The 27,251-nt window shown below is 42.6% G+C and overlaps 1 protein-coding gene across 2 annotated transcripts in view; it reads left to right on the top strand.

Annotated features, from left to right (window-relative positions):
• The window catches only part of ano2b (anoctamin 2b), a 70,179-nt gene that overhangs the window by 9,570 nt on the left and 33,358 nt on the right, over positions 1-27,251 (top strand). For both annotated transcript variants that reach the window (XM_080492279.1, XM_080492278.1), the window contains 13 exons: positions 1,853-2,239; positions 13,900-13,998; positions 15,684-15,835; positions 16,075-16,129; positions 16,209-16,260; positions 18,870-18,935; positions 19,018-19,073; positions 20,890-20,937; positions 22,404-22,468; positions 22,900-23,034; positions 24,023-24,183; positions 25,260-25,342; positions 26,227-26,313. In XM_080492279.1, coding sequence (XP_080348405.1) covers positions 1,853-2,239; positions 13,900-13,998; positions 15,684-15,835; positions 16,075-16,129; positions 16,209-16,260; positions 18,870-18,935; positions 19,018-19,073; positions 20,890-20,937; positions 22,404-22,468; positions 22,900-23,034; positions 24,023-24,183; positions 25,260-25,342; positions 26,227-26,313 — 1,446 coding nt within the window. The remainder of the gene's footprint in view (positions 1-1,852; positions 2,240-13,899; positions 13,999-15,683; positions 15,836-16,074; positions 16,130-16,208; positions 16,261-18,869; positions 18,936-19,017; positions 19,074-20,889; positions 20,938-22,403; positions 22,469-22,899; positions 23,035-24,022; positions 24,184-25,259; positions 25,343-26,226; positions 26,314-27,251) is intronic.

Genomic DNA, 27,251 nt, shown 5'->3' with positions numbered 1-27,251 from the left:
ATCGGCGCCTCCAGCGGTCCAGTTTTTGGCCCACGAGCCTTATGTTTGACACTCCTGCTGTGGAGGCCTGAAGCTTTCACAAAATCATAAATGAATGTTATTAACTGCTATATTCAGTCGTAGCTCACGTGTGTCACATTGAGTTCACAAACGCCCCTCTTGATTATGCAGCGGTGATTATTACCAAATAAGGAGAACATTGAGTTTAATTCAACGTCAGACTTCTTTAACTGGTTTAGCTGGTTTTCCTGTCTGATTTAGAAGTTATGTCGTAAGCTGCCAAACTGCACTGTACCTACAGAAACTTCTAGGTTCTCTCACTAATCCACGCTGTATCCTACCAGGTACGCTTGTCTTTGAAACACAGAAAAAAGCTCCGGGAAACACAAACCCTCAGAGAAAGTTCCAGCTCCTTCTTGATAGCAGCAATGTGGGACACGTTCATCTCAGCTGGAGAATTTCACAGTAAAAAGGCTTCATGCTTCCAAGATGGAGATTTTTTATTTATTTATTTTTTAGACTCTCTGGTAACTTTAACTTATCAAAGTCTCTCTGCAATTTATTTTTTCATTTTATTATATTTGTGGTAGAAATAAATTCTGAGGTTTGGCCACTAGTGGGTGCTGTTGGTTGTTTTTGTAATAATACATGCACGCAGTGGAAAGATACACAATAAACTAGTGCTGTCACATGATCACATTTTTAATCAGATTAATCACAGGGTTGCTGTGGATTAATTTGGATTAATCACGATTAAATATCATACATTTTTAATCTATGTTAATCACTTTCATATTTCGACAGACCTAAGAAAGAAGAGAATATAAATAAATAAATAAATAAATAAATAAATAAATAAATAAATAAATATATTTAACATATTTATTAAACACCTTTAACAGTTCGTGTTAACAAAAAAATATGCACTGGAAGTCATGAAACTCTGGAGGCTGCCATTACTGTTATTGTCCATCTACTGAGCATGTGCAGAAGAACTTTGGAAGGCGTGCACTTGTGAAGTTGGAGCATTTTTCAAAATGGCCCCCCTTGGAAGCTTTTTGTGTTTTCCTGCATCAACATGGAGATGGAGTCGGATCTTTTTTCAAAAAGTAAAATTTTCCCTCCCGTTTCCACGGAGACGGGGTCCGAATATTTTTCAAAATGTTGCGTTTTGGCTCCGAGGACCGTTGTTGTGTAATCAGACACCAAAAAATGGGACCAAAGTTTTCTGTTTTCACTTGAAAAAGTCTCATTGTTACCTGAAGAAAACAAACAAACAAACAAACAAACAAGGTAATACGACTTCTGGAAGTTTTAACAACACAGCAGCAATTTCAAAAACATCCTCAAATCTCTGCTCAGAGTTGTAAATAACTATAAGTCAGCGTTGAAAAGTTTGAAGTAAGATAAAATGGAAAACGTCAAACTTCAGTCCAACTGGCTGCAGTATTCTGGGGTTGATTGTATTTCCTATGAATCAGTGATGATGGATCGATCAGAGACGTCACGCTGTGTTTTAATAAACCCGTCTTGCTCGTAAGTGTAAAAACTCCCATCATGCACGGGGCCTTGCAGCTCTTCCTCTTGTGTCCTCTCTGTTTAGTCTCCCTCTATTCTTTCGCCGGCTCTAAATAAAGACTGAAACAGCCAGAGGTGAGCTGACTGCCCACTCTGCTGCTGAAGGTTCTCACTTCAGTGTTTTTTTGAGAACCTGCCAAAAGCCACTTGTGTTTGCTGACACTGCAGTCGATGTTTAAGTTCATTCAAACAGTCGTTGCGTAACGCCGCCGCTGCTCAAAGGTGTCGTGAGCAGTTTTTTTGGTTTTGTTTTAAGAAAGTGATTTCCCCGCAGGTCGTCGGCCCGGCCTCCGGCCCTCAGACCAACGGGGAAGGTCTTCACTTCAGCGACGGCCGCCGGAAAGTGGACTACGTCTTGGTGTTTCATCAGCGGCGCCACGGCTCCATGCGATCCCCCGCCAGCACCTCGGTGTCGCACGACCGGCTGTCCATCGTGTCCAACGGCAACTTCCCCCCGGCGGTGGGCTCGGACGTGGCGGCCGGGAGAGGGGGCGGCGTCCCGGGAGGGGACGCGGCGAGCGTCGGCGAGGTCTTCATGGAGCTGGGCAGCATCACCGGGAGCGAGACGATGGAGCCCGCCGACCACGAGATGCGTCTGATCAGGCAGGAGTTTGAGGCGAACCTGCTGGAGGCCGGCCTGGAGATCGAGCGGGACGTGGAGGTGAGGCCTTCTGATGAAGCTGGTTTACTGAGGACGCTGGCTGGAGCTCCTGCTTGGGTCGGTACCACTACTCCACCATCTTCACCGCTTTATGAGGAAAGTCAGAACACTGATAAAGAAAATAATAACAAGAGCCAGCAGAGGTTTCTGACCTCCGCCGAGGGCCGACATGAACACGACTCTGAATTCTTATGAATTTATCTCATAAGAACACAAGATAAGATAATATTGTTACCTTGGAGGTGGATGGAGGCAGCAAGGAAGGTGGTGGTGGATGGAGGGAAGGTGGAAAGGTGGAGTTGGGTGGAGGAAGGAGAGAAGGTGGAGTTGATGAAGGAATCGAGGGAACGTGGGGTTGAATGGAAGGATGGAGGGAAAGTGGAGTTGGATGGAGGGATGGAGGAAGGTGGTGTTGGATGGAGGGAAGGTTGAGTTGGATGGAGGGATGGAGGAAGGTAGAGTTGGATGGAGGGAAGGTGGGGTTGACTGGAAGGATGGAGGGAAAGTGGAGTTGGATGGAGGGATGGAGGAGTTAGATGGAGGGATGGAAGAAGGTGGAGTTGGATGGAGGGATGGAGTAATGGAGTAGTTGGATGGAGGGATGGAGGGAAGGTGGAGTTGGATGGAGGGATGGAGGGATTGAGTAATGGAGTAGTTGGATGGAGGGATGGAGGGATGGAAGAAGGTGGAGTTGGATGGAGGGATGGCGTAATGGAGTAGTTGGATGGAGGGATGGAGGGAAGGTGGAGTTGGATTGAGGGATGGAGGGATTGAGGGATGGAGGGATGGATTGATGGAGGGATGGAGGAAAGACACTGGTGGTGCAGAATTCTGTTTATTCGTCTTTCAGCCCAAACTGGACTGAAACATTCCACACACACACCTGCAGTAAAACACCGGAGCACGACAAGAAAAACAACAAACTCCACTTCCCAAAACCAAAACAAGCTCCGACTCCATTTCCCACAATGCACTGGTCATTTAAAGTGACAGGCTCAGCGTGGAAGAAGTATTTCTGATGGGGAAGCACTTCGACCATAAACAAGGTTTCACCACACAGATGGTGGATTTAATTGATTGAATGTTTAACCCTTTAATACTCCTCAATTTATATACTTTTAAAAGTTTCAGTCACGGAATATCCTCCGTGTAGTGATGGAACTTATCAAGAGCCAATCTGACATTAAAAAACACTTTTTTTATTTTTTTCAGATAGACCTTTTCTCCCGTTTCACCTTTTATCAAACAATAAATGAAAACAGTTGATTATAACATCTGACCCTCCTTAAAGATCTAAACTGAACCAAAACAGCTTCTGTGTACTAAAATATGCAGCACCAGAAAAAATAGACTGTTTTATACTGATATTACACAATATTTTGGCTGTTTTTAGAATATGTCATGAAATATAAAATAATTGTATTGAGGTTGTTTTTAATGCTGCCAAATGTCAGAACGGGTCAATCCTGCTCCACGCAGCATGTGAGGATTACTCAGATTGTTTATAGAGGGACTGATGTTTCTAGTTTTTATTTTTTTAATCTTCACACATGTGGTTCCGCACACTGAATCAAAAAAAAAAAAAAAACCTATAGTATTGCTGACTTCACAGGCCTCTGGAAGACAAACCGTGACACAGGATGTGACGTAACGGCAGCGCGGAGCTATTTACGGTGAGCGCCTACATAGGAGCCTGGCTCAGAGGCTGGAGGAAGGGAGGAGGTGGGAGGGACTCTGGCTGCTGCTCTGGAGAACAAGGCGTCTTTTCCACAAGCAAACATGTTCCACATCCCTGATGCACTTTTGAAGCGTTTCCATTTCTGTCGTACTTTTCTGTCGCTGCCGGCAGCTTTATATACAAAGCTTTATTTTGGTTTTTCTCTTCAGAGAATTGGGGTTAGACAAGACTTGACCCCCAGAAGTTTGTGGTGAATGGGAGTGGACGGGGATTTAAGAATGGAGAGGACGAGACCCTGAGAGGCAGAACGATTTACGCTCATATCTGCAGAGCAGCACGTGGCGTCTGAGCGGCTCTGGGAAAAGGCAGGAAGGACAAAGACATGGACCAAAATTCTAAATTGAAAAATCAGGTTGGAAAACCTGAAGTCATGGAAATGAAAAGTAGTGGACATATTTTGTTTGTAGATAAATAGAATCTAATTACCAATGAAGGTTACAGTATGTATGTATGTATGTATGTATGTATGTATGTATGTATGTATGTATGTATGTATGTATGTATGTATGTATGTATGTATCTGATCTATGGTATAATTTGCATTTTACCAACTTTTTCGCAAAAACTCCTCATCAAACTCCATCCATCCATTAAACTGTTGATTGATCCATCCATCCATCCATTGATCCATCCATTGATCCATCCATCCATCCATCCATTGATCCATCCATCCATCCATCCATCCATCCATCCATCCATCCATCCATCCATCCATCCATCATCCATCATCCATTAAACTGTTGATTGATCCATCCATCCATCCATTGATCCATCCATTGATCCATCCATCCATCCATCCATCCATCCATCCATCCATCCATCCATCCATCCATCCATCCATCCATCCATCCATTAAACTGTTGATCCATCCATCCATCCATCCATCCATCCATCCATCCATCCATTAAACTGTTGATCCATCCATCCATCCATCCATCCATCCATCCATCCATCCATCCATCATCCATTAAACTGTTCATCCATCCATCCATCCATCCATCCATCCATCCATCCATCCATCCATCCATCCATCACAATGAAACAATAATCAGTAGATGCATCTCAAACAGGAGCACACAGAATCAGTGAAACCAAAAATCACACTTAAATTTTTATTTTATTTTTAAAGAACTGAATAATTCAACCACAAAAAAAGACGCTGCAACCAAATTCTTCTCAAAGTGGTTCTCAAACGGCGCCGCTCTGCCAGAAAAAGCTTGTATCCAAGGGCAACACACACAAAAATGCAGAACTTGGTTGAAGCTGCACCAAACCTGCAAACCTGAACAATGGAGGATAAAAACTGAATAAATAAAAAGTAAAATGTGACGAGTCACTGAGCCTCGTCCCTTCATCCAGGAAGAAAAGAGTCTCCTGCCAATTTGGACGGATCTGCACTGATGTCAGCCCCTTGGACTAAAAAAAATACAAACACTGGGGATTTTCTGGCACAGTCAGACTTTTGTTCAGGAACAATCTTTTTATTTCTTTTAAAGAACATGAGGACATTTTGAACTTATAACTTTCGAAAAGAGTTTTTTTTTTTTTAACCGGAGGAACAAAACTTCCTCTGTCACCATCTACTGCAGAGTCTTCATCTTAATGGAACCCTGTAAAGCTCAGGGTATGTGAATTAAACTAAAATAGCATATCAATTCATCTTCTCACTTATTATAATTACTTTTCTCCCTCCTGTTCTTATTACTCTGAAAAATCGAGACCTCGGTCTATTAAATAGGAGTCACTTTGGCTCCTGTTTCCTCATAACAGTTCACTTACCTGCAATTCAAATGTCTTTATATCAGTTTATTACATCTCACACATTGAATTTCACTCAGATTCTGTTTATTTTGGAGTCATAATCCACACAAGGGCCTGACAGTTTAATCTGGGTTTGCAGCTTTTAACCGGCAGCATTACTCAAATACATGAAGGATGTTTTGAGAATTTTATCCAATTTGAAAGACTTTTGAATCCATAAATTTGTGTGTTTGACCTGAAAAACATCATTTTTTGACGCATTTTTATCTGGTCGGCCAGTTTCTTCTTGAAGTTAGTTTCCAGTTGAGGCTTGTGGCGCCCATTGGTTTTAAACCACACACTGCATATGAATGAGAAACCGACTTCGAAACAGTGAACCATGAATTGTACAACTTCAGACTCACGTTAACGTCCCAGATGTGAACTGTGATGACAGTGGAATGATTTTTATTGAAAGATATTCATGCTATTTCTTTTGTGTATCTATAAATAAGTATTTTATTGGTATTAACCAGTGTCTATATTGAGGTATTGAATAAATGCGTCAACTTAGACTCACAATTTGGATCATAATGTGGATTTTATACGCTTGTTCAACTGGAAGTGTGTGTATTCGCTCCTGCCATTCAGTATAGTGGCATTTATTTCCACTGTCTTTTAAAAGTCACTAAAGCCTCCGACAACATTGGGTTGAAATTTCAGCGTTTCATGCAGCCTCCCGCAACAAAAAGACTTAATTCTATTCGCCGCAGCCGACACAGCTGCTGGGCTGACCTCTCCGAATCAATTTACTGATTTCGCCTGAAACGGGTAATTTTGTTTTGACATGTACAAATTGCATTCACTCTGATTGTGTGTTACATAGCAACCGGCGTGTGTGTGTTGTGTTCTGGTGTGTGTGTGTGTGTGTGTTAGGTACTTGGCAGAACACACAGTCTGTGTGCTCTGTGGTGTTTCAGTGACGCTGCCACAGAGTCGGACCCTTTTGTAGTTATTGTTTAAAAGTTGTCACAGAATAAACCGATGCTGCAGTTTGGCTCCCGCAGCAAGAAAAAAAAAAGAAAAGAATTGTCGGTTTTTTTTATTCTTTGTTTTTTTGTGAAAATTCCGTTGCTCACTTCAGCTGGTCCAGTTTTGTGAATCGCGTGTGTGCGTTTGCCAAAACTACACAAAGCCCACAGGCAGACACAATGTGCGGTCTCATATGTCGGCCACCGGAATGAATTATATCCATTTCATATGCAACGATAGGAATTAGACAGTAAATACTAAAATAGATAAATAAATATTGATAAGCGTGTGTGTGTGTGTGTGTGTGTGTGTATGTGTGTGTGTGTGTGTGTGTGTGTGTGTGTGTGTGTGTGTGTGTGTGTGTACCCTGGCCGGCAGCCAGTTGGCCGTGTGCTCGGTCTGCAGGCCAGTATTAATCAGATTGTTGACAGTGTGGCCATGGAGCCTAAGCCAGGATGAGATTAGCTGACTGACTGATGGCTCCTTATCAAGGGGCGGAATCCAATCCACCGCCGAGAGCGCAGGAATACCTACATTCCAATATGCCCCATTTGAATATGGTGGCGGGTGCGGTTACGAGAACGACTGACAAACGTAGCCACAGTCGCTCCGTCGGTGGTTGAAGGAGGTGCTGGCGTAGAGAGGGAACGACTGCCTGGGAATATCTGCAGGTCTGCCGCTCGCTTAATCCCTCCTGTATAATCTGACAACTAACACTAAAGTCTTTTCCGAGCAGATGATTAAAATTGGGTCGATGTTTCTGAATGCTACGCTAACGAGTGACCCCGGTGGTGACTGATCCTCTAATTTGAGATGAATAAACATTACATCACGGGGGTGGCGCTCTGACCGGGGATGTTGTGGCGGGATTAAACCCGCCAGGCGCTGCTTTTTATGCAATTCGGTGGAGAACGCTGCCAGCAACTGTTTATCGAGCTTTTAATCTGAATTTGTTGGAGTTCTGGGGGAAGACCTACCCTCTTCACTGCATCCGTCCATCCGTCCGTCCGTCCGTCCGTCCGTCCGTCCGTCCATCCATTCATTAAACTGTTGATCCATCCATCCATCCATCCATCCATCCATCCATCCATCCATCCATCCATCCATCCATCCATCCATCCATCCATCCATCCATTAAACTGTTGATCCATCCATCCATTCATCCATCCAACCCTCCATCAATAAATTAATATAAGTCACAAACCAATGCATGCCTGAAATTAAGTCCAAAAGTAAAACACGTCTCAAAAAATAGAAAATTAGAGTAAAACACAGACTCAAAATCTGCTGAAAGTTTTCCTCTAAAACTCTGTGTACTGCGCCTCGATATAGAAATATACACTATAAAAGTGTGTGAGTGACAAAACCAATTCAGCCGTTCACATCTCGTTCAACACAGACCCGTCACCGGGATGAAAGCTCCGGGATGAAAGCTCCGGGATGAAAGCTCCCGTTGGGCGAGTGTAAGAGCTCTGCAACACGTTCTCCTCCATCCGCCAGACGGTGCGTGTTTCTTATGAAAGCCTCAGCCGCCCTGCGATTCACCCAACCTGTTTGCCTTCACATTAATTCTACGCTGCGGAATGGGAGTGGCTTCGGTGTCGTACTTGTTGACTTGCGTCTGAGGATTACGGGGCTGACCTCTGATCTCTTAGGGACATCCTCTTACAGAGCACTATTAATTAAATCAGAGTAATTAAAAAAAAAGAAAAAGGTGCAGCTGGGACTTTGAGAGGCCTTCTCTCGGTTGGGGACTTTATAAACAGAATGAACAGGATTAGGTGTGGAAACTCCTAAAATAAAAACTAAACTAATACATGTCGTTTAGTACCCCCCCCCCCCCCACGGTGGCTCATCCCTCACAGTCCTCTTTAAATACCGGCTTTAGCCTCTAAGCGAAAGGAAGATCCTGAATGTTCTGCGAGTGTTACCAGGGGGAACACGATTAAAGTTCAATCTGAGCGCGTGCCGCCGTCCTGCCATCCATCAAAATGGCGGCGGACTCGAACTCCGAAGCGCTTTCAACTCCGCCTGATGAAACTGACGCTCTTCTTCTGAAATCGATCCGGCAGCGTTTTCCGACGGCAGAACGGTTCCTGAACTGATCTTTGCCTCTTTTAAGTTAAAGTAGGAAACTCCAAGGAAATAATCTAGGTTGAGGTTTGTCGTCACACGACGACAGACTCAATAAGTCGTACTGACGTTCCGTCGGCTACGGAAGTGTAATGAAAAAAAAAAAAAGTGCTCTGTTTTTCTGAATTAATGAGATAATTGCATCATAATTATGAGAATTTTTTTTTTATAATTTTGCATTGTTTTTATGAATTTAGGAGATGTTTTTTGGGCAATATTATAATCGTTTGTTTTTTTTATTTAATTTATCAGATAATTAACTCATAAATATGAGATACTTATCTCAAACGTTCTCATATAGAAAAACAGAACCAATTTTTCAGAAAAACATTATCTCATAAATTGAGAAATTCTGAGCCAATTTTTTTTTTTATTATTTATTTTTTCTCATAATTATGAGATAATTATCTTCTTAATTCAGAAAAACAGTAACTTTGAATTTTTTCGTGTGAATGAAATAAGCTTCGGTATTCTGCTGCTGTTTGACAGACGTGATGATATAAAGCTGCAGGGAGGAAATCTTTTTGTAGGTCAGTGAGGAGGATCCCACCAACAACAGGATTCCCCTTCAGTTTTCTTTTCTTAAAATAAACGGGACTATGTAATACATCATAAGATAATTGTCACAAATGAGCACCAGTTTTAGGATTTTTTTTATGCTTGATTGAGTGGTTTCACTCTTTTAAAAAGACTCCAGAAAACTGATATAAGATGAAAACTTGGGTATGAGTGATATACACCCTCCGTGATTGCGTAGCCACATGCTAACAATGTTTTTACATTTTTAAACAAGGCGACGACATTCTTTTAACCGTCGATAGTTTCCCAGGTCTTATTGTGGATTTGTTTGACATAACCATTATAATTTTGATAACTACGATCTCCCAAACGGGGTTCTAGACTACAGAAGTAAAACCACTGATTTCAGCTTAAGCTGCATTTTAACCGCAGGAACTTTACCCTAGTGTCAGGAGCGTGAATTATTTTTTTGAAGGCTGGACTAAACTACGTCTACAACATGGGTGTCAAACAGCCCAATTTCAACTTGGTAAAATAGAACCATAATAACCTTTTCTGTCTTGTAGCACACGGTATACCGGATGAAAATGTCAAAAAAATAATTTCAATCACGACAAAAAATTACTACAATATCAACATAAATCCAATTTTAATGAAGCCTTCTGGTGAAATGTCCCAAAAAACTTTTAGAACTGTTGCATTATGGGTGTTTTTACAAACTCCCCCTGACAGCGTGGCTTAGCGGCTAATGCTAGTTTGCTATCCTTCATGGCAGCGTCTCTGATTCCTCATCTCGGCTCGCAGTGTTGGGATTTTTGCTCAAGATTATTATTCTGATCCAAAGAATCCACCAAAGCCAAGATGCATTTCATCATTCCTTCCTGCCATATTAAATTGGGCGTCTCACAAACGATTAGCCGCTTGCTCGATCTTGTTGCGGTTGATGAGCGGTGATGCAACGGGAAACCGTTGCTTGTCAGACGGCGGAAAAACTTCCAGTCGGTCCGCGCCACGCCGCCGCCTCCTGAGGCCAGCTCCCGCGGCGTAATGAATACTCACTCCCTCACTCACCTTGATTTTTCTTTCACCACCCACCTCACCCTGCTGGTCGCCCTCTCGTGCTCGATAACCGCCCCGCCCTCCCACCCGAATATGCCCCCCGGCTGCGGCCTAGTTACCCCCGCCCCCCACTGAGATAAAGAGCTAATTGGAAATCCCTCCACTAATTAACCTTCTCCAGGCTAAAAAAGGTATTTATATCTTCGGCTTTTTGATGGAGGAAGGAGAGGAGGAAGAGAAGGCGGCAGGAAGAGGGCGAGGGAGTTGATTAATGGTGATTAAGCAGGTGAAATTCTGGGGCAGAAGATGGTTAGAGAAAAGGCGGAGGAGACAAAGGTGCTGTGAAACAGTGATCCATGGCTCATTTTACATTTTTAATCCCGGTTCATAAATGAACCTGTTGGAGGATTAAGGATTACGTTGTATTTTTTTTTTTAATCTTCAAAGTTCATGTGTTGATTCATTAGGTCCCATCAGAATGGGTTTAGCACCTTCTTCAGCTTTTTGCATTTAGGAAGACTTCCAGGATTGTGAATTCTGGCAGTTTCTGGTTCTTGGTTCTGATTTGTACCAAAATAACTGAATTTGCTGCCAATGTACTGACTGTATTCTGAAATACTGAAATACTTTGTACAGCGTGGCTGTAATTTCAGTCTCTCTCTGTGGTGGTTTCTATTTTCTCCAGGTGCTCTGGCTTTAGGGTTAATTTGCACGTCAGGTTTAATCGGCGCCTCTAAATCGTGCAGCTCTGTGATGGATTACAGATCTGTCCTTCACCCCCCGTTTGCTCACCTGCATGTAAAGGTGATGGAAAATGTCCAGTTGTGAATGGCACCGAGGAAATTCATGGAAATGTCAGTTTTTTCAATCACCTGTGTTTGGATTGCCCGGCGGTCTCAGGTGACATAATCCCCAAGTGTCTGTCTGGCAATTTTGAATCATTAAGAGAATATTTTCAGGGAATTTATTTAAGTATCTAAAGTACAGCTGTGATCTTAATGTATTTCTAGTTCCTTCACAGGCGTTATTCCAATAATTAATTCAAATCCGGAGATTTTCAAGTTGTTTTGAAGGCATTGATGGTGGAAGTGAGATTATTTCAGGGCATGTTGAGTGACGCCTGAGAAGCTTTATTGAATTTATATATTTGGTTATAGAGAGATATTTTATGTTATAGAAGCCAAACTGAGTCATTTCTCTATATATGGCGGGATACATTGAAAATTACGAAATTCTAAGTCATCACTTGTGAAATTAATTGATTCTGTGCTATTTTTTTTTCAAGTAATTCAAGTTTAAATTGTCTTTATTTTTTGTAAATCACAATATGGTCACTTCATGATGCAGCTTTATCAAAAGACACCGACGTAGTAAAATAGGTGCAGATTACAGGCGGGGTTGCCAGATCTGATTGTAAAATGTTGAGAGGAGCGTGTCGTAAACAAACAACTCCGATAAAAAATATAATAAAATAATAGACAAAGAGTTTAATCAAACTGACTGAGCCACAAATGTTTTCCTAATCAACACCTACATCGAGTATTTTGCTTCTGGAATTTGAGTCTCTTAAACTAATAAACAACCAAAATAACATTTAAAAAATCTTAAGTTGCAGTTTAATTATAGTTTCCTTCTGTCATCCCATTTCTTTTTACTTGTTGATTTATTTGCTTATCTAGCCTGTTATGTTTTAACCCTTTGTCCAATGTATTCCTTGCCTGTTTTGTAGATTATTGTTTGATAAATAAATTTTTTAAAAGTGACTTGGTTAAACCGTGACACTCGATGATTATGTTGTGGAGAAAAAAAAATCATCCAACACAGACGACAGGCAAAATGCAATTTCAACAAGTCGCTGTTATTTGCTGCTGGAGTTTAGATAAACGCAGGACAAGGTCAGTTATACACACTTTAAGAGGGGTGAAGAGCAGTTTACACTGTGTGTGTCTGTGTGGGACAAAAGGACGGAGTGGAAGCGAGTGAGGGAGACGAGAATGAAATATAAGAGGAGTAAGACTTGACAGTTGGTGAGTCAGCCAGTCAGTCAATCAGTCAGTGAAACAGTGTATGGCGGGCGGCAGAAGGTACAGTAATATATGAGCGGAGGGGAGGGCGACGAGGGGGAGTGAGAGATCTCAGGAGAGTAGGAGTCGAGAGAGGAGAAAGGGAATCGTTTCAGGTTTCCTTCATTCGCCGTGCCACCTTTCTCTCCTCACCCCCCCCCTCCCCTCCTCCTCCTCCCCGAGCTGATGGGGGGTCTGAGGAGGGTACAGTTACCTGGCTGTCGTCCCCCGCTGCCTCGGCTGTCTTTCGTTTCTGCTCACGCTCCCAGAGGAGCTGCGCTGTGGATTTTATTTTATTATATTTCTTTTTTTTATTATTTTTTTTTAAGAGAGGGAGAGCTTTCTCCGCAGTTAAATTTTTATTCCTCTTCCATCTTTTATTCACTTTCTTTCCACCGAGCAGTTTCACTCGGGATCCAATCACGATTACCGGTACGCTCTATTAAAGCCAGCGATCATCAAAAAACTGCTAATGCATCTTAATATTAATGCAATAATTACAGTGTGGGCACCGGACCGTGAATCATTAGCAGGACAAGCTCGATGAGTCACAGGCTCATCTTACATATGATAAATACATTAAGTCTGTTTGGACCAAAAAAGAAAAAGAAACCAAGCGGTGGATGTGACAGGAACAGGCTGCACCAACAACAACACAGAGAGCAGGAAGCAGCTCCAGGCCCCGCTCCAGGAACAGAGGACACATTTATCTTTTATAAACACCAGATTCCCGCCTCAACAAAGTGTTTCAGTGGGTCACAGTGACGGCACAGATTGGCGACACCCGGATTACAGTTACACTCAGTGATAGCAGTTTATACCTTCTGAGGTCGACTGCGAGGTCACGAGGCCAGAGACGGACAAAGTGAAGAGGTTTCTGGAAACGAGTCCCGAGGTGGAACGTTCCCTTCCTCTGTTACTACGTCTCCCTGATAACATCCCATTCCTCATTGGTCCACCAGAATGTCGGGTTCTCCCCATTTTCTTTATAGCGTATTGTTCTCTGCGCACAAGTCTGTGTGGTTTCATTAGAAAAACAAACAACAGCGCCCTCCCATGACTTGGCAGACTAACTACGTCGTTGTCATTGTGTCTGCTTTTTAACGGATTAGATGTTTTCTCCGGGCCCTTTGCCTCATGACTCCCTGTCCATATCCTCCTGGGACTGGTAGTTTTATTTTGACGGGCACCGTAATAACAATCCAATTTTGTACTTTAACGTTTATTACTTAACTGTTCTCTGCACACACGTGTGTGTGTGTGTGTGTGTGTGTGTTGATGCAGGATCTTTATAAATCATTTGTTTTGCACTAAACCTATTGGACTGCATTCCGCTATGAAAACATGACCTCCTGACTTTGCCTGTTGTGTTTCAGTTAAAGACCCACGGCCCCAGCTTCACCCGGCTCCACGCACCCTGGCCGGTGTTGTGTCGAGAGGCCGAGTTCCTCAAGATTAAAGTCCCCACCAAGACGGTGAGAACTCAGACACGGCCTCTGGTCGCTCAGTGCTCAAGCACTTTTATATATGTGGCCTCATTAAATAATCTGGGAGAGATACTTTGAGAAAGCGTCGGGGCAAAACACTGAATTATATCTGCATATATTAGTTCGGAGGAAACAAGGATAAATGCAGAAGTTGCTCGATCAGGATATTTTTCTTTTTTCTCTGACGTTGCCTGAACGTCGTCTTATTTCAAGCTGCTGTGTCGAGCTTCAACCACAGAAATTAATAATCTTCCTTAGACACAGTAACATCGGCATTTTGTATATAAAAGTATTGTCTGTCATCAAATTACACAAAATCCACAATAAATAGTAAAAATTTGTGTAATATAAAGTGTGTACCTCATGTTTCAAATACATTTATGAAGAATCTTTGTTGATTTAGGGAATTTTTAAGGTAAAAGTATTAATTTTTGTTCCGTTTACTGACTTTATTTGATAAAAACGGCACCGAAGGATTTTATTTTATTTTATTTTTTTTTTTTAACACGGCATTTAAAGTAATTTTAGCTTCTGCTTTGTGCTAAACATATGAATAAAACATCTAAACCAGGAAAATAGGTCAGAAACTGAAACTTAAAAAAAGAAATTAATATTACCAAATATATAGAAAATTGTACTCTCATGTGCTCTGTAGTTTACAGTATTTCATGTGGAAAACACAGTTAAAGTTCCTTTATTTACTTTTTTACCACTTTGCTTTGCTTTTTCATGTTTGTCTGTTTCGTTGTGTTTTTATTTAAATTTATTTTTTAATTTGTTGTTGTTTTTCCCACATGCCCGAAATAAAATAAATGTACTTTTTAAAGCATGAATAGTTTAAATGTTTACTAAGACACAACTTTCATTCATTCCAGTAAAAGCTGTCGTGTTAGTTTAGTTGTTTTTTTTCAGTTTTCAACCTTACAAGCGAATTCACAGCCAAACTCCAAGACAGTCGGTGTGTCGATCACATTCCTATCTTGCGTCCTCCTTTCTTCTCTTGCTCCTCTGCATTTCGCACGGTTGACGTTCACGTTGCTTTGATTGACAAACGGCAGTAAAGTTGCTTTATGCAGCGGAGCGACAGGGACGACTCCAGGATCCTTCGGGGAGGAACCCGTCTAAGATGTCGCTGCGATTTGACCGCCGGTTGGTTGATGGGGTTAATGTGGCAGGGAGCTGCAGTTACTACATTTGAAGACGTTACTGTGGAATAAAGTCCTTTGGGGGCCCCCTAGTGGCCAGTTGACAAGCTCCGCCTCTACTCATGATTCGTTATTTAAAGGAGTCATATTATATAAAATTGACTTCCTAAAGGTTCTCCAGCAGTACTAATCGTCCCCATACCTGGACTGACGTCCCAGAAGTGAAGACAGTCTGTCCTCTCTGTCCCTGGCTTGTTTCAGGTTATAAAAAGTGTGTTGCTCCAACCAGCCAATCAGAAATCAAACCCTATATAGTGTCATCGGGGGTTTAGCCAATCCCAATCAAGGTGGGTCATTTGAAGCAACATTTATAGAAAAGTAGTTCTCCTGCTTCTCAACATATTTCATGATGGTACCTTGACTCTAACGTATAGAAACATCTTTAAAGGGTCAATACGTCTGATTTCATTCATTCTTCAGAAGGGAGTGCGCGTCACCGTCGTTGATTCTGTGATTCTGGTTGTTCAGAGCTACGAACTGAAGGAGGAAAGTGGTTTCGGGTCCAGTATGAGCACGGTGTGGAGGAAACTGAACCAGCCGTTCCAGCCCAAAGTCTCCAACCAAGACCACGGGAGCACCAAACTTCTCTCGCACTGCTTCTCCAGGGACAAACTCCACCTGTGAGACGCACACAGACACTGACACTGACACTGACACTGACACACCCTCCCTGGGTCACATGCTTGTTTAAAACCGGCTAAAACTCTTTGGTACCTTTGGCCTCTTATGAAATCTCCTGTTATCAACGCAGGTTAAATTGTTTTGCCGCATCATCGAGTTTCTCACGGTACAAACTGACGCCGCTTTCTTTAGCTTTCAAAAATTGTAATATCTTGTCCACCCTCTGTGTGTCTTTCAGGTACAACATCACATCTAAGGACACTTTCTTCGACAACGCAACACGAGGCCGAATCGTGAGGGTTGTTTTTCTCTCAGTCCGTCCGTGTGCTTTTCCTTTATCTTCAGTCTCACGCGCCTCTAAATGTTTGGCAGGTGTACGAGATCCTGAGGCGGACGGTGTGCGTACGGACCTGCCAGACCATCGGTGAGCAAACCCCCGACTTCTCTGGAGTTTGTTCTGTATTGACTCGGTCAGTGATTAAATGAATTAAATCAGGATCGAACGTCCCCGCTGACAGAAATCAATGGTGTTGTGTAAAATATACATGATGGCGAGCAGCAGAAGCTGCAGCAACACCTCTCGCCCTCTTCCCAGCTTCTTGAATTATGATTGGTCCGTCGTTGATTATTCTGAAGCTGCAGTTTATCACAAACGTTTTTCCTTAAGAAAAACAACAACCTGAAAACGCCATCGACTGCTTCACAGCGATTACTTATTATGTAATTTCCATACGGATTGAATCCAAATAGAAAGTAGTATAACTGTGTGACACGGTAAGGTAATTAACGGGAAATCAACATGTGGAGGATGAAGAGAAATGTGATGTTGTCTTGATGAGAGGAAGAACTTCTCACCAGGAATTCAATGGCTGGATAATTAACTCAACCCTGATTTACTTGGGAATCAGTAGAGCTTGAGAATAACAACGATTTTTCAGGTATCAGTACTTTTCTTGACTTATTGTTCCCAATTTCACTCATATTTCAACAGAAATATTTCTTCAAACTGTCTTGTTCTTGGTTTTTACATCTATGACAGCTAAAGGGGCTGAAAATGATTGTATACATTATAAATGTTTGTGTATCATTAGCCATATTTCCTGTGTTAACTACCACAGATAACAATATAATACAGAGTAAAATATATATAATATTAACAAAAAACAAATAATCAAAGATTGATACTGAATTATTATTATTATTATAATTATAATTATTATTATTATTATAATTATTATTATTTCCAGCCCTTATTTTTTTCTATGGACCATATCAGGGGTGTCAAAGACATTTTAGTTCAGGGGCCACATACTGCCATATTTCACCCTGTGTGGGCTGGACCAGTGAGGTCGTGTCATAATAACCAGAATATATGAACTTAAAAGTTTTCCGGTTTTTTGTGGTGCAGAGTATACGTGATAGAAATGTCAAAATGTTGACAAAAAACCAAACGGTTACGACAGAAAATTACTACAATCTCGACGTAAAGTCAATTTTCATGCAACGTTATGGTGCAAAATACAGTTAAATGTAAAGAAAATAAAGAAAATAGTCTCCTGTAACCTGACAGGGGCTTGTTTGATAACAACAAGGTTATATATTTCATGGCATGCTGCCAAATACATTAAAACGCTGTAAATCAGGCTTGAATCCACGACTTGTTGATCCAGACAGTTCAGCCTTGTTTACCACTGCCGGTACGACGGACGTGAGTCTAAAACAATAAATAACTTCCGGTGTTCTGAGGTTGATGGAGCCGTTTGCTTGTGAGGATTTATTGACATGCAGACGCCGGCTGCCTCGCCGCTCGTCGTGCCTCGTAGAAATGACTCTGGTTTGGTTTCCAGTCGCCGCCATATGTCTGCTTGGCGTTGTGGCGACGGCAGAAGGCCTCAGCCAGCGGGGACTGACAGAGCTTCAGGGGAGGAAGGAGAGAGGGGGAAATAGAGCGGCATCTCTTTACCCTCTATTCTGTCTCTTCCCTCTTTATTCTTGGTGAAGAAGTTCTGTCAAACACACGCACGCACACACACACACACACACACACACACACACACACACACACACACACACACACACACACACACACACACACACACACACACACACACACACACACACACACACACACGCACACACACACACACACACACACACACACACACACCCTCTCTCCACTCTGTTGCTCTCCTCTACAAGTGGGTCATCCATCCTGGGTCAGGCTGAGATGGGAGCAACGGGCCTCTGGGAGATGTGGTTGTTTCGAGCCAGTTGAGTGAGCGTTTGGTGTGTGTGTGTGTGTGCGTGTGTGTGTGTGTGTGTGTGTGTGTGTGTGTGTGTGTGTGTGTGTGTGTGTGTGTGTTGGTCGTAGCATTCATTTATAGCACAGCTTATCACTGCACAACCCGCTTTGACTCGCTGATATTTAATTGATTAACGACTTTGATGAACGAGCCAGGTCATCTGATGTGTGAGTGTCCGGCCACACCACACACACACACACACACACACACACACACACACACACACACACACACACACACACACACACACACACACACACACACACACACACACACACACACACACACACACACACGCTGGAAAAACACATGAATTTCTGACTCTCATTCGTTTCTGACTGTAGGAAGAAAAATCTTCTCTGTTCGGATCAAATGAAAAATCCAAAGTGTTTTTTTTTTGCCGTGTTGGAATCGAGATAAATAACAGAAGGTGCTCTTCATCAACCATTGAGCACTTTTATTTCACACCACCTCCTGGAAGCATTTCGGTGTGAACTCGTCTGAATGTGTTCTCAGTTGTCTGTAAATGCCAGTCTAACCCAGAACACCACCAGCTTTGTTTGCATGCTCGGTTTCAAAATCTGAACAGAAAAAAAAGAAGAGGAATAACTTCATTCTGTTGTGAAAACATCCCCGTCACGTCCTGTTCATGGAGGAATCACTAGATTGCTGAAGCCGGTTAACGTACGCTTCTTTTTGTAACGTGTCCATCTAATCTTTACAACCTCAGAGCAGACAAAGCCTCATGCCCCCCACGGGATCTCTGGGGCCACCCCAGGGGAGGCAGGAACCCCAGGTTGGGAACCACTGCAGTAGTCGATATGATGCGGGAGGAGAAACACTTCCTGACTCCGATCTGCTCTCTCTTGCTCCCGCAGGCATCAGCACCTTGATCGCTAAAGGCGTGTACGACGCCGCCTTCCCTCTTCATGACGTAAGTTTGGCTCCGACACCCGGCGACCAGTTGGTCCTCATTGCTCTTTCAGTTTTCTTTCACCCGTCCACATTTAATATTCTGTCTTTTTTAAAGAGGTCATATTATATTAAATTGACTTTCTAAAGGTTCTCCAGCAGTACTACTCGTCCCCATACCTGGACTGACATCCCAGAAGTGAAGACAGTCTGTCCTCTCTGTCCCTGGCTTGTTTCAGGTTTTAAAAAGTGTGTTGCTCCAAGCAGCCAATCAGAAATCAAACCCTATATAGTGTCATCGGGGGTTTAGCCAATCCCAATCAAGGTAGGCCCTCCCTTTGACTCCTCCCACAATTAGGCAGCTCTGCTCTGGCACATGGCACCACCAGAGGAAGTACTTCCTCCTCTTCCCAAGATGGGCATGTGTGGGTGGAGCCAGTCCAGCTCACACAGACACAGCAGATTCTGAATGTAGCTCCTATGATCCAATATTCAAATGAGGAAAATCAAGGAGGAGCTAGAAACTTAGAATACTGAAGGTTTCTGGAGCGACCAGACCAGGAGGAGGAGGAGGACAGGAGGAGGAGGAGGAGGAGGAGAACAGGAGGAGGAGAAGAACAGGAGGAGGAGGAGGACAGGAGGAGGAGGAGAACAGGAGGAGGAGATGAACAGGAGGAGGAGGAGTAGAACAGGAGGAGGAGGAGGTGAACAGGAGGAGGAGGAGAACAGGAGGAGGAGGAGGTGAACAGGAGGAGGAGGAGAACAGGAGGAGGAGATGAACAGGAGGAGGAGGAGTAGAACAGGAGGAGGAGGAGGTGAACAGGAGGAGGAGGAGAACAGGAGGAGGAGGAGGTGAACAGGAGGAGGAGGAGAACAGGAGGAGGAGGAGTAGAACAGGAGGAGGAGGAGGTGAACAGGAGGAGGAGGAGAACAGGAGGAGGAGGAGAACAGGAGGAGGAGGAGGTGAACAGGAGGAGGAGAACAGGAGGAGGAGGTGAACAGGAGGAGGAGGAGGAGAACAAGAGGAGGAGGAGGAGGTAAACAGGAGGAGGAGGAGGAGAACAGGAGGAGGAGAACAGGAGGAGGAGGTGAACAGGAGGAGGAGGAGGAGGTGATCAGGAAGAGGAGGAGAACAGGAAGAGGAGGAGAACATCTGGATAATATGACCTCTTTAAAGTATTTTCTCATGTTTCTCCTCAGGTTTTTACAACGTACAGAATTTCTCCCGTCTTCATCAGAAATATCTTCTAGAAGAGGTGGATGACGTCTTTTCTGTTTTTGATTTATCAGCTGATGAAATCACACGTCATCCACCTCCAGATAATCCAGACTAAACACGTCAAAGGTGTTTTGAAAAACACTATTTGTCCGAAGAGAAGAAAAGAGAAAACAAACTAAAGGCATAATTCTGGTGGAGAACAAATAAAACTGTGTTTCGTTAACTTGAATTAGAGCAAATAATTTCAGTTCCAGCACTTCATCACCATTAAAACATGCTGCATCAATTATACTGTCAACATGTCGGCCATCTTGGACAGTGCAAACACTGAGCAGTAGACAAACACACACAATAAATCCCTGAATTACGTTTATTTGACATTCCTTTGTGTTCATCACTGCTCAGGGAACACACACGTTAGTCCTCAATGCACTGAACATAATCCAGCAGAATAGGGAAAATAGCGTCATTAATCTCACCTGGAATAGACGAATCACTTCATTAATCTCACCTGGAATAGACGAATTTCTTCTCGATCTTAAACCTTTGAATCTTCTCAGTTGTGGATCAGAGTTTGTGTGGTGGAGTGATGCTGTCTCCGTCTCCTCTCACTCCTCAGGGTGACTACAGGGTCATCGGACACCTTGAGGAGAGGAACGACAGACAGGTACACCCAGTCCTCTTTCACTCCTCTCTCTCTCTCTCTCTCTCCATCTGTCGGCATTAGGAAAAAAATAAAAACAAAATAAAAAAAATGTTTGAGTGCAGACATGCGGCGCTGTGATGCTTCGGAAGGTGACCTTTAATGATGCGCAAAGACCGAAATGCCCCGCGGCTACGAGTCGACCGAAGACATTTAAAGTTCTAACAAGTGGGAGGCGAAGCAGCCTCGTTACTCCAAACGCTCCTTCCTCTCGTTCCCAGACTCCTCCATCTGTCTGACGCCGTCACAGATTGGAGTTGAACTTCAATCAACATTTGGTGGAAAGAAAAAAAACTTAACATTGATTGATTCACTTTTTAAAGCAAACAAACAAAATCTGTTTCAGTGTAAATATAAATATATATGTTATGTTAGTTTACTCATGATTCTGTAGTGAAATCTCCTTGTAAACCCAAGATGGGAGGTGGTAAGGTGGGTTAGTGGTTTGCTCCCCCTCACCTCACAGTGGATCCCCGGTTTGAATTCGGTTATGAGCCTTTCTGTGTGGACTTTACGCTTTTTAAAAAGTTTTTATACAACAACAAAAGACAACAATCACAAATAATTGTTAAAATCTACAAGTGCTCTGTTTGATATTTATATACAATATAATATATATATAAGAAGAAAAGACAATAAACAAGTTAAAAAAACTGAATTAAAAAAAAAATCTTTTTTTATCTCGACTGATTTTGTAATATTCCTATAATTTATAGAATCACTATATATATTTATATATATATAAAATATGCAATTAAACATACACATACACATGCATATATCCCACATAACTATATGAGCGCATGACTTCCACAAGTTTTAATTAAAACTTATAATAAACCCAGTGATTAACCCTCTTCCTCTCTATGTCGTGAAGAAGTGTTTTCTTTTATCCATGTTTGTGTTTCTATTTAGCGCCGACGTTCACCGTTTGTCAGGTTCTTCAGGTTCTTCAGGTTCTTCAGGTTCCTCAGGTTCCTCAGGTTCCTCAGGTTCCTCCCACAGTTTGACTTCAATTAGTGACTCAACGTGTGTGACAGTGAGTGTGTGGTGGAGCGGCGGCCCGTCCTCGTCCCCTGCTGCCCTCGGTCATAGTAACTGGGTCCAGACTGAATAAAGTTGTTTTGAATGTTGCTGAAGAACAAACCGTCACACCTTCCCTGTTCCCCTCCACGCTGCAGCTGTAAGCAGGGTGTCACTGACACGGCTTCAATCTGACCAGGATTCCTCCGCCTCCAGACCAGCGAGGATCGCTTAAACAACCCGATGTCGTCCGCCCACACTGACCCCCGGCTCTGTCTTCCTCTGTGTGTGTGTGTGTGTGTGTGTGTGTGTGTGTGTGTGTGTGTGTGTGTGTGTGTGTGTGTGTGTGTGTGTGTGTGTGTGTGTGTGTGTGTGTGTGTGTGTGTGTGTGTGTGATCCACCGTCAGGTGCTGCAGGAGGAGTGGGCCAGATACTCGGCGTTCTACAAGTACCAGCCCATTGATCTCGTCAGGTGACGCCACCAGTTACTCACACTTAGAGGACTCACCGTGACTTTGCAAGAAAAGCTTTTGGCAGCGACATTTGAATCCCAGAAGCACCCGAATGTAAAACTCATCTATATGAACTGAAACTTGCCATTTGAACATTTCTCTTGTCGTACATGAAAACTTTGTTGTTTCCGCCTTTTGGCAAACGTGACATTCTGTTTACCGAGGTCACCGCTAAGTCCTTGTTTGGAGCTCAGAATTCACACACAGATCGGTAAGAGGCCGGATGAGGCAGTAAATAGAGCATTAACTCTGTTCCTAATCTAGTCCAGGATCGCACCCGCTGTTAGCATTCTCACACCTGCGTTGCGTGCCGCTTAATTCTACCGCTTTCTAGTGCGTTCCGCCATCGCGGTGACTCGCCCCTGTTGAAGCCCGACCTCTGACCCCACAGGAAGTACTTCGGGGAGAAGATCGGCCTGTACTTCGCGTGGCTCGGCGTTTACACTCAGCTGCTGATACCCGCCTCCATCGTGGGGATCATCGTGTTTGGCTACGGCGTGGCCACAGTGGATACAAACATACCGAGGTAAACACAACAACAACAACAACAACAACAACGCTTTTAGTTGTCAGCACCTTCTGGCTCAGTGCCAAATGTCCCCAGGTTGAGTCCAGGCTGTTTTAGAATAGAATAGAAGTGAATAGAATAGAATACTTCATCAATCCCAGAGGGAAATTCCTTTAAGCAGTGCCCTCCACACATTAACTGGAAAAGAAAGTAAAATATTAATATGTACAAGGGTTAATGGTGAAAAGATGAAATAACTCGCTTCCGTAAACAAATGTGGTGTTGGCAAAGGTCTGTGCTCTACCGAGTGTAGCTCTAGTATTCTTTATGTTTTTTATGTTTCTGCTATTAGTATTACTACAGAAATAAATCGGATATTGAAGTCAAAATATTCCGTATGACTGGGAATCCTGCCGTCACTCGTGTTAAGCTGGGATCAGTTCAGGTACTGCAAAGAAGACGTATAGATAAGAAAGTTCTACGAAAAAAAACCCCCAGAAACCCTCTTTTTTTTTCCCAGAGTGCAGATGATGAGGATTTCTTCCACCCACAGTTTTAATGTATGCGTACTGTAAAGGCCCAACTCACACGCCCACACTAGACAGGGATTGCCCAGATACCTGCTGTAACTGGCTGCAGCCAGGGTTGTGTAGGAGGCACACGGCTGGCTGTGTGTGTGTGTGTGTGTGTGTGTGTGTGTGTGTGTGTGTGTGTGTGTGTGTGTGTGTGTGTGTGTGTGTGTGTGTGTGTGTGTGTGTGTGTGTGTGTGTGTGTGTGATATCAAGTATTCAGCCCACACCGAGTGTGAATCGGGTCAAAACTAGAGGAGTGTGCGTCGTGGTTCGCTGCTGAAAGTTTCATTGATTCATTTCTAAAACGCTTAAATGTAACTGACACGAGGAGCTCAACCCCCCCCCCCCCCCCCCCATCCCCCCCCCACACACACGTGGCACACCATCAATGTTTAACACGTCTGACGGTTTGCGCCCTGCGACTTGGTTTCCAGTCTGGAGATGTGCGACGAGCGCTTCAACTTCACCATGTGTCCTCTGTGCGACGGCGCCTGCGACTTCTGGCGCCTCAGCACCGCCTGCGGCACCGCACGGGCCTCGCACCTCTTCGACAACCCCGCCACCGTCTTCTTCGCCATCTTCATGTCGCTCTGGGGTGAGGAAGCGCGTGGGCCGGATGTGAGGTCGTTCATTAATTTTCTCGTGCGCTCGTCCACTTCAAGCCGCGCCGGGAGCAACGGGCCACGTCGACGGTTCCCACGCCAGGAAAGTCCGTTAAAAAATGAATGCTGAAGTGTACGATCTAAAGAAATGTGCAGGGACGACAGAGTGCCGCCGGATTAGTGGAACATGCTTGTAGTGGTGAGAAGTGAATTCTCAATGTGACATAATGGGAATTATCCTCAATCCCACCCACTGATTTACACCCCGGCTGGGATTATATATGAAGGAATCATCCAAAACAAACGAACAAACAATTCTGGGATTGTGATATTTAGCTTTCAATCAGCAGGTTTTATTCATGGACAAATGGTAATATATGAAAGACAAAACAAATTAAAATATTTTTAATAAGCTACTGTAAATAGTTCTACTTTTCAAAATTCAAGGTTTTCATACAGGAAGTAATAATATAATAGATTACATAAGATTAAAAAAAGGTTTAATATTGCAAAATATCCTATAAATATGTGAGTCCATGGTTAATGTTATATATTTACAGGGTAAAACGTGTTTTGTTTAGTATTTTAATATTAGAATGGACTTTCATTCTTTCTTTTTGTTTTTACATTTTTAAGAGCCTAATTGTTTCGTTTGTATTTATGTTAATTTGACGATAAAAGAAAAGTGAATTGAAACTATTTCATGATTTTAAATAACTGCTATGATATATATTTGTACATAAGTAAAGAGAATAAATTTGTTGAGGCCCATTGGCTTTTTTAAAAAATTTTAAATACCAAGGAAATTATTGAGGTTTAAAATGAATATAAAAAGATTATTGTTTTATTGTTTTATTTGTCGCATTTGAAAGGCAAAATTAGCACATTTATTGTTAAAAATAGAAAAGTCCCTCTATTGATTACCAGATATATTTAAAAAAAAAGTCACTTTCACAAGTAGTTAAAGCCTTTTTATTTTTTTTTAGCTGAGTAATCAGCAAGTCAGTCCAGGATTGTTGAGTATATCTGAATGTAATCAAACTGGTGTTTTGTTTGTGTGCTTGTGTAGCCGTGCTGTTCCTGGAGCACTGGAAGCGCCGACAGATCAGCCTGAGCTTCAGCTGGGATCTGACGGGAATCGAGGAAGACGAGGTCCGGATGCAAAACGACACTCGCAGAGTCGAACGCACAAAAAAACACAAAGACAGACGCACACAGGCTTTACTCACGTTACAAGAACCAATGGATTGGATTTTTCAAAATAAAAGTAACTACTGCGTCAAATGACGTACCGAGGTTTTAGTAAGACGAGTGGACAAAGCAGGAGACTGAGACAAACTAGACATCTTGTTATTTTTATTTATGTTTTATTTTTAAACTACACAAACCACTCGCTGAAATAAACTCCACGTAAGTTTAGTTTACATGGAAACACAACTTTTTGAAAACAGCCCCCAAGGTGGAACCTTCTCACGACGTTTTTCACTTGAAACGTTGTCGTGTAAACGAAGTATTAAAGTCTTTGGGCAAAACGTGATCTCTACAAAACCTTTAAATTAGACTATTTGAAGTACATAGTAAGTAGTAGTAATGATAATAATAATTATTATTAGTAGTAGTAGTAGTATACATTTTATTTGTCAAACAAATGCCAAAATGCCACAATAAAAATATATTTAAAAATGGATTAGAAAACAGATAAAAACACAAATACTATAAATCACAAAACCCACAAATCTGCTATAAGACATAAGTACAAATAAACTATTCTCGCTGAATATTGGGCTCTTTAAAAAAAAAAAAAAAAAAAGCCCATGACTCAAAACAGACTTAAGACTGTTTAAAACAACTGGATTGTTAAAAACGGCGTAATGTTAAACGTTTACCACTTCAAAATTTTTTTGACTTATTTAACTTGCTCCTGCAAACTTTTTCACAATATACACATATTTCTTTGTACTAAAACAAGGTTTTAAACAAGGAAATACACATTATGTCGAAATGAAGCCATGTCTTCTGCCTGTGTCGCCTCCCAGGAACACCCCAGGCCAAAATACGAGACCATCCTCCTGCAGAAGAGACAGCGGAAGCAGAAGAACAAGAAAAAGAAGAAAAAGAACGAGGTGGGACGGTTAGAAAGCTGCTGTTTGAAATGCCCATGAGGTGTTTCCTCTCATCTTCTTCACAGAGATGCTTCCCGATAATAAAACTCCTAATATCAAACGTCACCCTGCGACGGGGGCTGATCTAGATTCTCTGGGTAAAGTGGGTCAGTCAGATCCAGTCCTGCTGGCCCACATAAAGTACATATATGCAGCGGCGACAGACGGAGAGTCGGGATCTACTTCACATGATCTAAAGCTTCACGGTCCCAACACCCGACCCCACGGCCCTTTAAGAACCCCTTTATTTACTGTAACACAAACACACGCCTACAAGCGGATGTGATGTAGAAAAGTAGTGAGCGTGCACGGGAGGAGGGGAATTTGTTAAAACATACATGATGCAAACGTTTTTTTTTTTTTACATTTTACTGTATTCACCTCAAAGTCTCATTAAAATGGGCTTTATGTTGAGATTTTTGGTAATAATTATTTGGTTTTGCAAAAACATTATTGACCTTTTTATCACGTATACTCGGCGCCACAACCGAGACAATTGGTCCCATGTTATACCGTTTTTCAACAATTTCACGTACGTGTGAGAGGTCGAACGACATTGTGCTCAAAGTGCATTTCCTCAAAAATCCAGTCTTTGTTCTGAATTTCAGCCAGATTAAAAGTACCTCCAGTGAACTCTACTGAGAACCGACTATTTCCGTGTCTGTACCTTTAAATGCTAATGAGATCCGTTTGTCCACGCCTACTCTGTGTCTGTTTCCCTCGTGTTTGCGATGAGAAAAAATGGCGCTCGTAGTTTTATAGGGTAGAGCTCATCTAGTTCATCATCTGTGGGAATATCCACTGCTAGAGGGGAGTGGTTACTTCCCCTCGTGACATCATGAGGGGAAAATCTGCAGCGGACAAATGAGGGACACTATCTTCACTTTGTGGCGCCTCGG

Source organism: Lipophrys pholis (genome assembly GCF_963383615.2).
Source record: "Lipophrys pholis genome assembly, chromosome: 22".
Classification (NCBI taxonomy): domain Eukaryota; kingdom Metazoa; phylum Chordata; class Actinopteri; order Blenniiformes; family Blenniidae; genus Lipophrys; species Lipophrys pholis.
Note: the sequence above shows the minus strand (reverse complement) of the source record. Positions and strands in the feature narration are given on the sequence as shown.